This window comes from Corapipo altera, unplaced genomic scaffold, assembly GCF_003945725.1.
Source record: "Corapipo altera isolate COAL_440 unplaced genomic scaffold, ASM394572v1 RXGC01000115.1, whole genome shotgun sequence".
Classification (NCBI taxonomy): domain Eukaryota; kingdom Metazoa; phylum Chordata; class Aves; order Passeriformes; family Pipridae; genus Corapipo; species Corapipo altera.
The window spans coordinates 1,247,024-1,259,743 of NW_020884986.1; the positions used below are offsets into that span (position 1 = coordinate 1,247,024).

Here is a 12,720-nt window from a genome sequence, read left to right on the forward strand (position 1 = left end):
AAGAAGCATGAAATAGTGGGGGGGTTTCTCTACTACAATTTAAATTTTCACAGATTCTCTTTTGTGATGGATCCCCATGACAACTCAAACTGGTATACTCAGTCTTCACACCAGCCATCAATCTCTGTGTCAAAATGAAGAATATCAGCCAACCCACCTTAACCTCTCTTACATATGTGCCTGGAATACCTCTGCATTGGTTCTGAAGAATTGACAAGCCTTTTCCCAGATGGCTGTTTTTATAATTCTTGCTAAGTTATTCAGCTCTGCAAGTCTGGTTGCTTGTTAAGGCTGATCAGTCATTTGGGGATAAGGATCTGAGAGAGATTTTCATGTAAAAAAATGAAGTCAAAGTGTGTTTCAGGAATAAAAGAAAAAAAACCCAACTGAACCCATCCAAACCCGAAAAAAACTAGCAGCCATGCAAGAGCAGAGAGTGTTCTTCCTGACGTGATCTTCCATCAGAAACAAAGCTGAACACAGCCATGGCTATATCAGCCCGTTCATCATTAGTGTGCTGCTGCAAAACCTGATAGAGTGCACTTTGTGTCAAAATGCACACACAGCCTCAAATTTTGTGCCTTCCCAAACTAAGAGATGCAATGTTTCACTGGGAGCCTTCTTTTAATGGAAGACTGAACAAAACAAGAAGCTGGGAAAAGAAAATCACACAATAGCTGAGGTTGAGGGGCCTTTGAGATGGCCAAGTCCAACCCCTCTGCTCAAACAGGGTCAGCTGAAGCAGTTTGCTCAGGGCCATTTGTGACCAGATTTTGAGCATCTTCAGGGAAGAAGCCCATGAAACCAGAGATATTTCTGAGCAAAGTTGGCCCTTCCATAGTGCCTGGCTTCTGTGCAATGCCAGTGCTTCCAAACTGCAAAGTCACCTCTCCCTAACTCTGCCAGTCTGTTTTTCCAGCCACAGGTGATGGGCAGCTGGGAGTGGCTGCAGCTTGAGGAGGAGGTAGGGAAGAAGATGCTTTGGTTTGAGTAGCCTGGTTTTGGTAGTGGGTTGGCTTCTCTGAGAAGCTGACAGAAGCATCCCCCATCTCCAGTGGAGTCAATGTTGGCTGGCTCCAAGGCAATCCACTGCTGGCCAAGGCTGAGCCCATCGGCAATGGTGGTAACACCCCTGGGATAACATATTTAAGAAGGGGATAAAGAAAACTGTGCTACTGCAGCCAAAGAGAGGAGTGAGAATACAAGAGAGGAACAGCTCTGCAATCACCAAGGTCAGTGCAGAAAGAGAGTCTGGAGCAGAGATTCCCCTGCAACCCATGATGGAGACCATGTTGAGGCAGCCTGTCGAGGCTCACCATGCAGCATAAATCTATCTGCAGCCTGTGCAGCACCCCATACCAGACCAGGTGGATGCCCCAAGAGGCTGTGACCTTGTAGGAAGCCCTCCCTAGAGCAGGCTTCTGGTAGGACCTGTGGCCCTTTGCAGAGATAAGCTCATGCCGGAGCAATTTTGCTGTCAGGACCTGTGACCCCATGGGGGACCCAGACTGCAGCAGGGGAAGAGTATGAGGAGTCCTCCCTCTGTGGAGTGAAGAGTGGCAGAAACATGTGATGAACTGAAAAAACTGCCCACTCCCTGTCCCCCAGTGCCACTGTGGAGTAGGAGGCAGAGAAAATCAGGAGTAAAGTTAAGTCAGGGAAGAAGGGAGTGGTAGAGAGATGATGTTTTTAAGACATAGTTTTATTTCTCATTACCCTACTCTGATTTGATTGGCAACTACAAATTAAATCAGTTTTTCCCCAAGTTAAGTCTAGTTTGCCCATGAAGGTGACTGCTGAGTGATCCCTCCCTGCCCTTGTCTTGATCCACAAGCCTTTTGTTGTATTTCCTCTTCCTTGTCCAACTGAGGAGGGTGAGGGACAAAGCTGCTTTGGTGGGCACCTGGCATCCAGCAGGGTCAACCCACCACAGGCATTGTTTCCTCCTGACACCTGATCTTGTGCTGTAAACAGGGAATTTCAGTCTCTCTTCCAGTTGTGAGTGATTTAATCTGGTGTTGGGTCAACTCTCAGTGAGGAACCCAACTGCCATCACCTCTTTTATTTCTTTGTAATGGTAATCCTTCTCCTCACACCAGGTCCATTCCCAGCACACCTCTTGGCTGTTACCACTAACTAGGAATGGGGGCAGAGGGAGACTTTCTGTCGAGTCTGTTCATCCCCACTATTCACCTGCTGAGAAGAGGGTTGGAATGACTGGTAGGACCCTCATATAAAGTCCAAGTCACCAGGGACGAGTAGTGCATAACACTGACCTTCATTCCAGCTGCCTCTCCCTTTCTTGGAAGCTGGCTTCAGCCTGTCTTCTTCCCCTCTATCAAACCCTATGATGTATTCAAGGCCATGCCAGCAGTGAGAATTCATAAAGTAAACTCTCAATTTAGAATATATTAAATAATCAGCTATAGCGTGGAGATAGCAACATTTAATTACTCCTACATCCAAAATAGAAGTATCTGCTAAAACAGAATAATGCTGCAGGCCCTGTGGATGCAGCTCATGCTAATGATGCCGACTCCTGGGGGCTTTCCCTGCAGTTCAGCAATTCCCAGCACAAAGGACTCCTTTCCTCCAGAGCCCTACCCACAGGCTTTTAGTGCCAGAATGTTAACAGTGGGCACCTGTGACCTTCTACATACATTTAGTGACTTAAAGTGTCATTAGGAAATTTCAAGTTATTAGACATACTGTAAAGCTTATTTTGCTGGACACTGGGACATTTCTTTTAGCACAATAAATTGTCCTGAATTCACAGGAGCTTATTTTGCAGAAATAACAGGACTTTCAAAGGTCAGTGATACTGTACAGGTGGCAGGGAAAGTAACAGAGAGGGGCAAGCACTAAATGGATTCATAAAAGGCACAGTATGCAAACAGCAGTCAATAAGGTCTTGCATGAGTATAGTTCTGTTACCACAAAATGTCTGGTAACATTAACATTACAACACCTAGTGAGACTTGATCATAATAAAATTCTTACTTAGGTAGCAATAAAATAGTAATTGAATTGGGTGGGGTTTTGTAGATTAACAAAAGTTTTCCAAGTATGAACTCTGCAGAGCTGGGTCTGGTTTTCTGGGGGATTTTTTTTCACATTCCATCTTGCAAATCACTGACCCTTCGGTCACAGCAATAAAATCGGGGGAGCCAGCCCAGGCAGCACAGAGCTCAAGCTGATATGAGGAGTGTTAAACTGATACCTGCCACCTAAATAAACCCAGTCTGATGCTCTGACACTGCAGTTGCTCACAGGTGTCCACTGGGTCCGTGCCAGCCAGAGCGACTCCACACCCTTGCAAATCCAGTGTTCTCCATTTACATTCCTCAGCAAGGATTTGGAAGCCGAACTTAAGGAAACTGAGTTGGAAAATGCCGCTTGTAAAGTTTTTAGTACCTCACACGGTGTAATGCAGAGGCTTAAAAACGTGACTAAGCTTGAGAAATGTTCTTGTGTAAGTAAATAACCATTTTATTATTGTGGTAAGTCACTTCTGACCTGTGTTGGTGCTGATTAATGCATTTCTTAGTTGTGTGGCAGGCACCAGAGGTGTCCATTAATTAGGGCTGCTGCACAGTCTGTCGTGTCTTATTGCTTAATTAATAAACATTAGCCAAGATATTGAACTTTCCAATGAAACTAGTGTACTGATGAACAGATTGTGCTAAGAGCCTGGCTTGCTAATGCTCGTGTGAGGGAAGGAAGATTTATATTCCATGCATTTGGTTTGTAGAACAGCTGTGAGTGAAGTCTCCTGGGACACCTGTTAGAGCCACTCTATAAATCAGTGCATGTTGCAGAGCTACAGTATTTAAAAAGAAAAGGAAAAAAAAAAGAATATTTAATGGATTGCAATTGGTATGCAAGAAAACTACTGTAGCAAGAAGAATAAAACTCCTTACACTCCTGAAAGTTTCTCGTAATAGTAAAAAAAAAGAACCCTTACCCTAATACAATTCTTTCAACTTATAGATATCAAAACACTTGGCAGGTGCCTGGGATTGGCTCTGTACCATGAGGCAGGAGCAGCTGCCTCTCCCTTCTGGTAGATTTTTCAGATGTCACAGGACACAGGGACAATGTCCCTATGGATTCTCTTCTGTCTCAGTCTCATTAAAAAATCTGTCAGTTAACTTTTGAAAGCAAGAATCTATGTTACTGTTAATAATGAAACTATCAGGAAGATTACAGCTTTATTTTCAGGTGTCATTTTTGCCAAATTCCAATTATTTTGAAATTAAACATGCATAAATTTTCTGTAGAAGTCCATAAAATATTGTTCAAACTGTTTTGGTTTTATGTTGTATTTTTTATATTGTTCAGACAATCATAATTAACATTAAATATTAACTCCGTGGTCAAGCTTCACAACAATGTCTAACATCAAAAAAAAATGATAAGAGGTATTGAACAGGCTCCAGTGTTTAATATCATCTGTATACAAAAATATTAAAAAAATGGTCCCCTTTACAGAAACAAAAGCCTAAGCATGAAAAAGCATGGAAATAATTAGCTACGTTAACCATAAAAAATATTCCCTTTCCTTAATAGTTGCTATTCCTCCCTTTGATACCCATCAAGTGTTTGCCACAAAACCAGAACCAGAGAGCAGTGATCAGCCTTTTTGTTGTCAGAAACCAGGCTCACGTTCCTGTTCTTCCATGTTGAAATAGGTGGGGCACTGATTTGCCATTGTGGAAAGGGTCACACCCGTGTCTAAAGCTGCTGCTGTGTCCTCCTTGTAGATGCAGTTGTTTAGACCATCTCATGATTAATGTGGTGTTTCATCAATTTTAAATTAACAAGGAAAAAACTCATTTCAAATGAGTGAACACGTATTATCTTTAGATGTTATATAATATATAATGTTATATTACCAAGAAAAATTTAGCATTTCTTCCCTTTTAGATACGTGGATATCTAATTCTTCTGTTCAGAAAGACAGATGCAGAGTAGGAGCTAAAATAAATATATAAAAACACAAATAAGGAACTAAAAAAATCTTCTTTTGAGACTTGATTCCCATTGCAGTACTATACAGTTATCACATCTTTCCTCTGGCTTCTTAGACTCTAAAAATAATACTTGCCTCACAAGAGATACTAATGAGGCAATATTTGCAGTTTATTTTTTAAATGTGCTGCTATTAATGAGAAATTATAATTATCCCAGAACCAGCTGGCATTTCTCTTCATACTGAAATGTTCCTCTAGAACAAGAGAGGAAACAAAATGCACTGTAACTTCATTTTCAAAGATATGTTATAATAGAGTGTGTCAGAGAAAATATGCCTGGAAAATTATAGTTGGGATTGGGTTTTTCCTGAATAAATTATTTCAGAAAAAAAACCTCATCAGCCCTCTATTGTTGTTTCCAGTAAATGCAATATGTCTCATAAAAGTAGAGCAGGTTTCCTGTTGCCTTAAAAACAACATACATTTCATAAATTCATCATTTGCAAGAGGCACAGTTAAATGTAAAGGCTATGATATCTGCATTTCTGGGCTGCCAAAGATTACCTCTTTAGTGACAAGTGTCAACTCGGCTGTGTCCCTCACTGTCATGAGTACCTGTGTTTTATGAGGCCACTTTTGACAAACTGCTTGAGACACACTAATAATAAATGTAAAAATAAATGTGAATAAAATTTCACGCACGTGGGGTTGAATTTCACCCACCCCGAGTCTACGGGAGCATATTTGTCATTGGCAGGCAAGGTTTCGAGGCAATTATTTCCCTGGCAATCTGGTGGTAATCTGGTGGCACTGTTCCAGATTTTGGACAGTTGAAATAAATCCCAACAAGTAGCCAGAGAGGCAGATGGAAGGATCAGTGTATTGACACACCATTTACTGCTCGGTGTCACCTCTGGGGGTGCAAAGCCAGCCCTGCCTGCACGGATGTGACCTGTCAGCATCCACAGGTGAAGCAAATTCAGAGGTCCCTACAGCAAGGAATGCTGCCTTTGGAGTAGCCCGGACTTCCAAATGGGTCTAAAACTCACCCTGTGCAAATCCACATTGCAAACACTTGTTTTTCATGCATAGGTGTTTTACAAGAGGGCTAAACACTACATAGGACCAAGTCACCTAATTTTATAAAAGTCAAACAGCTAGCTGTGCACAGCCACAAAAGCCTTGTTCCATTTTCTGCCATGCCATGGAGGGGAGCTAAGGTCCTAACATAGCTTCATTACTCTTATTTTATTTGCATAATGCTTGCAGCATAAGCATTAGGCAAGGCTAAGCAGAGCCAACAGCATTAATTCAGAATTCAAACAGAGAACAAGGATATATTCCAGGAAATAAGATTGAATATATTGAAGCCAGAGCTAGTGCTGTAAAACATTGATTTGCTGTAAACAGTTTAATGTACCCCCTTCCAGCTGCATTAATATGTCTGCAGCATGTACATACATCTGTGTGGAAATGATGGATGTCTCCTTACAGCAGAGTGGGTATAAATGCAGTAGGTCTGCTTCTCCTAAGTGCAGAGCCTTATTAGAAAGATTTTGTACAATCATTTGTACATTAGAAAACATTTAGCATGGGTTGGATTTTTATGTGGAAGGGTTATGAATTGGTCTTATTCCTAGCTCTGTTTTTGGTCAACCACTTAGTAGCTTCCCATTTTTTTTTATGCAAAAAATCCTGACTATGTAATTTGTATCATCATCCCCACTGCTACCACCACTCATTGCAGAATCTAGGGACCTTTTCTCTTGGTTTTTAAATCTTACATGGAATGAATCCATGTAAGCTTTTATGAATCCATGAATTTTTCCATGGATCTTACCTACTTTTGCTACTTCCTGTCAGGCAGGGCTGCTACTCTTCTTTTCAGACAATGTGTTTTGCTACTTTAGTGTTCAGTGTTACTAAAAACAACCCTTCCTTCAACTCTGATCAATTGCAATTTTTCATACATGTGATTTTTCTGTGATATTAGACCCGTTTCTTTCCAAATCCTGACCAAACATGTTCCCTGCATCTGCTGAATCTAAATACCTTAAGGTATGCATTAATACTACAATTTTAGTAACTTTTGTTTAGTCATAAACACCTTGCACAACCCAGGTTTCTGAGGGAAGCTGTGCAAAATAATGTCGCTGTTAACTCAGTGTGTGGGACATTGCCTGAATTAATCAGACTTTAAGGGTCAGCAGAAACATGTCATCACCAAGTAAATTTGTCAGGTGTTTTAGTGCTTGATTGTATTGTGACATTGCCACACACCAGCACTTTGTCAGGATGCAAATATTAGACCATGGTGGTAGCAGTGGCCACACCAGGTTAGTTTGTGGCCCTGTGACTCCCTTCAGTACAAAGTCAACCTGAAGTGGATGAAAATTATCTGTTTGTTAGTTCTTTATTCTCCTCCTTTTTTAGCTGTTTGAAGAGGGTGCCCAGAGAGCCTAAAAAAGTGCCTACTGTGTTTCATATGCCTACAAAACATTTTGTGTCTGCTCTGGTCACGTTCCTGCCAGTCCTGATTCCCCGAGCAAGGCCCCAGCAATGCACAAAGCGAGGGTGGCTGTGCCATTAATTATTTATCATCACTGGTTTCTAATTGTCAGCTTCCCACTGCCCTTTCAGTATTTAATACCCAGTAATCACATGCACTGTATTTCTTTAGGTTATCCTGTCTATTGAAGAAGGCTACAGGCTTCCAGCTCCCATGGGCTGCCCAGCTTCTCTTCACCAACTAATGCTTCACTGCTGGCAAAAGGAGAGGAACCACCGTCCAAAATTCAGTGACATTGTTGGCTTCCTGGACAAATTGATCCGCAACCCAAGCACCCTTCACACCCTAGTGGAGGATGTACTTGTGTAAGACTCTTTTTGGTACCTTTTTTTTTATATATATATGTATGTATACCACAAGTGGCTATCATTACGTGTTTTAGGTGGGAGAAAGCCACAAAGCCCTGAATTCACAAAGTTATAACTTTAAGTGCCTTTTAATGTTTGCATTATTGTTAATACACCGTAAAGGGACTTTTTTTCTCAAGTCATGCAGATTATATTAGGTTTGGGGGGGGGTTATCTCTGTTTGTACACTGTCTATATCCATAATCTTTGTGAATCTCTTTGTTCCTGGTTTTTTTCTTTTATTTTTGGTGTTTCTCCTATGTGCCTGCTTCCTCTTTGTAATTTTTTTTCTCTATTCAACAGCCTGTCTCTCCACCTAACAGTGCTCAAGCAATTTCTGAACTGCCTTGGAGTAATATCCTGCAGAAAGTAGTTGTGTCTTAGCTTGCTAAATCTTTATTTATCTGCAGAAGAATGGTAACAGTGACCAAATAAGAAATTGTGCTATTACTATTCCACCACAAATTTTTGATAGGAACTTGTTGGATTTAATGTCCATCCACTAGAGTTAGTGGCCTCTATGTGTATGAGCATATATATATATACATATATATGTATGGCTTGCTACCTGTACCTGGGTCCCTTTATTTAGCATCAGAGTAATGTAGTTTTATCTCTTTTTATTTTACAACATTACTCGAGATCTAAAAAACGTATGCCTTATTGAACTATTATTGAGTTCAACTGCTTGGGAAGTCAAGGTTTTTTCCAGTAATTTGAGAATGCTTGATGCAGTCAATCTGAGTGATTATTGTGTTATGGGTAAATTAGAAGGCCAGCAGTTATTCTACAGAATTATACATAGAGTAATTCAGATTGGAAGGGATCCTGGTAGGTCTTTAATTGCAGTTTGTACCTAACAGTGTTCTCCTGTCCTTCAGTTTCTCCCTCTATCATTTTGATAGTACAAATGACAATCAGTGTATTTAATGTATTTGAATATGTGTGAGTGAAACTTGGGATGTTAAGACATTAGGCTCTGCTGCTTCCTACATTACACATGAGTCCTCTTCCATCAGTTAATGTTGGCTGGCTTTTTCTGTCTAAAATTTCATTTTAAATAAATGCTATCTTTCTCCTAAAGGCTAACATGAACTTATAAACAGCAGTGTGCCTGTTTTCTGCATTATGTTCATACAGCTTCTCTACACAAAATGTAGGAAGTCTATTGAAGTTGTGAAGTTGTACCAACTGTGGTACAAAACAGAAGAATAGAAATAAATGCCCCAAAACTGGAATCCTTATTTTTCCCCCCATCCTTCTGTTTCTGTTTATTGCAGATAAATATATCCCAGATATATGGAAAATATTAGGGGAAAGAACTCCAACAGAAATGTGACTAAATTAGCTCCTTCATTTTTTACTTGCTACTCTATATAATTCTATGTAAAAGTAAAGATATAACATTTTGTTCTTTTCGCTGCTTTTAGGGTGAGTTTGAGCTTTTGAATGCTGTAATCAAAGTGTTCCTGTAGCATAATGGTATCACACTAAGGAGCCATTTGGGGGGGGGGGTGTGCTGTAGATAAATGTAAAAATCATCTCAGGGTGTTCTAATTTTTTAAATTGCACCTCATGTTAAATTCTCTTTGTCCTCTACTTTGACTACTGCATTAACAAATTACTATAATCCTGAACACAATGATGTGTAAAGAAACATTCTGTGGGAACAAAAATAAGAGCAGTGGGAGAGGCCTTTTCCTCAGCTTGTTACAGAGCTGCAGTTCTTTAACAAAATGTTCTGTTTAAGTAGTGTAACTTGGCAGACTGACATGATTTATAAGTTTCAGACAACAGGTTAAAGAAATCTTCAGTTCATATCTGACCTTTACAGCTCAGGCTCCTCTCTCATTCCTTCTGCCTTTCAGTAAAAACAATGTCTACCAGAGTAAATTGGGTGTCATATTTTGTACTGCTTTGGTAACCTTTGCGTTTTGTTTTTTACAGAATGCCAGATTCACCTGGTGAAGTTCCAGAATATCCTTTGTTTGTGTCAGTCAGTGACTGGCTGGACTCCATAAAAATGGGTCAGTATAAAAATAACTTCATGGCAGCAGGTTTCACAACTTTGGATATGGTCTCAAGAATGAATATTGAGTAAGTATGTAATCTATTATCCCTACAGTGACTAATCAGTCTGAATTTGTTTGGATGCTGCAGTGACATAATTATTGTGAAGTATGGAGCAGGGCTTTCATTTCATTTCCTACCTCAACTAACAAAAGACAAATACAGATTTGTACCAAAACAACACAAGAGAAATATATGATGAAGAGACCCAGAACTAATAATTTCATTCTGTGACAACACCAAACATATCCAAGGCCAGGCAGTGAGTGTATTTCTTGGGGAATCAGTTTTGATCTAGATCATTGAAGTCAATGGCAAAAATAATTTCTTACTTTGTTATGGATATCATCAAGTCCACATCAGTCCTCATGAGGAAGTTGTTCCATACCTTGAGGCCCTTTTTCTACCATCTCTGATACCACTCAATTGCTTCTTTAATGAAAACCCTGCACCCACTATATAAGTGTTAGGGCAAACTATAGATAGCATGGTGATAGGATCTATTTTACTTTCTATTCCCTTCCCGTTAATTCCTAATCTTTTATTTGATGCTGGGACACTCTGTATTAATAATGGGGTCAGTTAAGATTCACCAGTTGTCCATGGGAGGTAAGGACTGGTTTTCTCCCGTGTGTGTCACTTCACATTCACCTACAGTGAATTTCAGCTGCTGCTTTATGGTACAGTCATTGTCTTCTAAGATCCTTCTAAAACTCTTCACAGGCAGTCCTTTCCCTTCCTACCCTGAACAATTTAGTCTCACCAGATGACTTTTCCACCTATGTGCTCACCTGTTTTTCCAGACCATTTACTGATTTGTTGAACAATAATGTTCAACATTATCCCAGCATAGGTGCCTACAGATTTCTATCAATAACAGTGTTGTAACACCTGACAATTTACTCCTAACCTCCTGTCTTTAAACCTATAATTTAGTCACACAAAGACTACCTTATGCTACATATTTTGCTACACCTTGGGTTACATAATAATTGCCCCTCATTTTCATTATAAAGCTTTTATGAGGAATCTTCTCTAAAGCTTTTGGAAAGCCAAGTGAGGTGTATCAAATGAATCACCTTCATCCATACATATGCTCCACTGGAAACAGGTAATTTTCTAAAACAGGACTTTTCTTTGCAAATGCCATGGTGAATCAGGTAGATCATTTATCCAAGCATCCAATAATTCCATGCTTTACTGTAGTTTCTGTTATGCCCTGTCATCAGTGCAGACTCGCAGGTCTGTGGCTCCACAGATCTTCCCTGGAAACACTTTGTCTGGCACCACACTCCATGTCTCAGGCACCAAGAAATTTTTAAGCTTGTGGAACACAGCTGATAAACTCCTGCTCTCACATCCCTGTTAGTGATTCCACTATTTCATCCTTGTTCCACTATTCCATCTTTTAGAACTCTTGGCTAAATATAGTCTCGTTTTGGAGGTGGGTTGTTGCTTGTTTTTCAAGTTGTCCTACAACCTCTCCTCAACTTCAGACAGATACTCTGGCAAGTCCCCCAGAAAGGATCTGACAGAGGAGTCACTTCAATTTTTTCTAGTGTGAATGCCAACACAAATAAATGGTTTAGTCTTCCAACAGTGGCCAGTCTTTCAGAGCTCTTTTATACTCAAATCATCATTAGATTCTACAAACTTTCTGGTACCCAGTGAGTCTGCAAAAATATTTATTATGATTTTTATTTTTGGTATTACTTCATTTGTTGGGGTTTTTTTCTGTTTGTTCCTGAAGTTCTCTTTTAGCCTGCCTTACTGTGCTTTTACAGATAATCTAGGGTTATCATCCTTTCTACTTTCTTTAGATACTACTTCAATCTCTTGAAAGATCCCTCCTTTCTTCAAATAACCTCCATTACCCAAGACCTGCTGTCTTCTTTCTGTGCTTTATCAGGCCTTCCTTGATAAGTGCTAAGCATTAGTCTTGCATTTCTAATACTACTCTCCACCGCAAAGCTTTATTCTTTTAGCTGACTGCTTTTAGCTTCTCAGATTCTCAGTATTTTTGCCCAGCCCCTGCTGACCTCAAGTGTTGTGTATCATCCCCCGCGTGGACATTAAGCCTAAGTACATAATAGTTGCCAGTTATCCACTGGGTCTTCGTCTGGAGGATACAGAGGCAGGTGTCTTGAACTGAAAATCTGAAGCTCACAAAGGTCATGCCTCACCCCATGAGCTCCTTTACCAGCTGTATGCCCAAACATTTAGGATATCTAAACAAGCACTGTCTGTGTATGTCACAGTGTGGGATTTGCACAACTGACAAGGCGTATCTGAAGTTTCCTGCCTTCATCACCTCTGTGGTCTTTTCTCAGCATCTTGCAGCTGGGGATGTTTATAGAACAACTAAACTAGTGGATTGTGGTGAACTCTGAGGGTTCTTGACTTCATTCCTGACAAAGCTCTGTGGGTGAGCTCCCTGCTCTGGGGCACAGGTCTAGATGAGATGAAGGGAAACTGGGAGGGAAATCTGGGTCAGGCTGGAAGATTCACTGCTGTTTTGACTTTAGACCATCTCTCACTACCATTCTCCAAACGTCAGAAGCACAACCTCTGTCTGTCCTAGGACTGCAATAGTGAGTGTATCAGCCCCAATGTTTTGCAAATACGAGTAGGAAACATTTGCTACTACAACATTACTAAAAGTGGGCTATTAGAACCCACCTCCCAGGTTATTCCTCAAGACTTAGAAACATTACTTGACGGCTACTATCACAAAAGCCCCAGTGTTCTAACTGCAATTTTT

The 12,720-nt window shown here is 40.4% G+C and overlaps 1 protein-coding gene across 7 annotated transcripts in view; it reads left to right on the top strand.

Moving 5' to 3' along the window:
* Window positions 1-12,720, top strand: part of EPHA6 (EPH receptor A6) — a 447,233-nt gene that overhangs the window by 424,001 nt on the left and 10,512 nt on the right. For all 7 annotated transcript variants that reach the window (XM_027666146.1, XM_027666144.1, XM_027666147.1 and 4 more), the window contains 2 exons: window positions 7,654-7,847; window positions 9,837-9,986. In XM_027666146.1, the coding sequence (XP_027521947.1) occupies window positions 7,654-7,847; window positions 9,837-9,986 (344 nt within the window). The remainder of the gene's footprint in view (window positions 1-7,653; window positions 7,848-9,836; window positions 9,987-12,720) is intronic.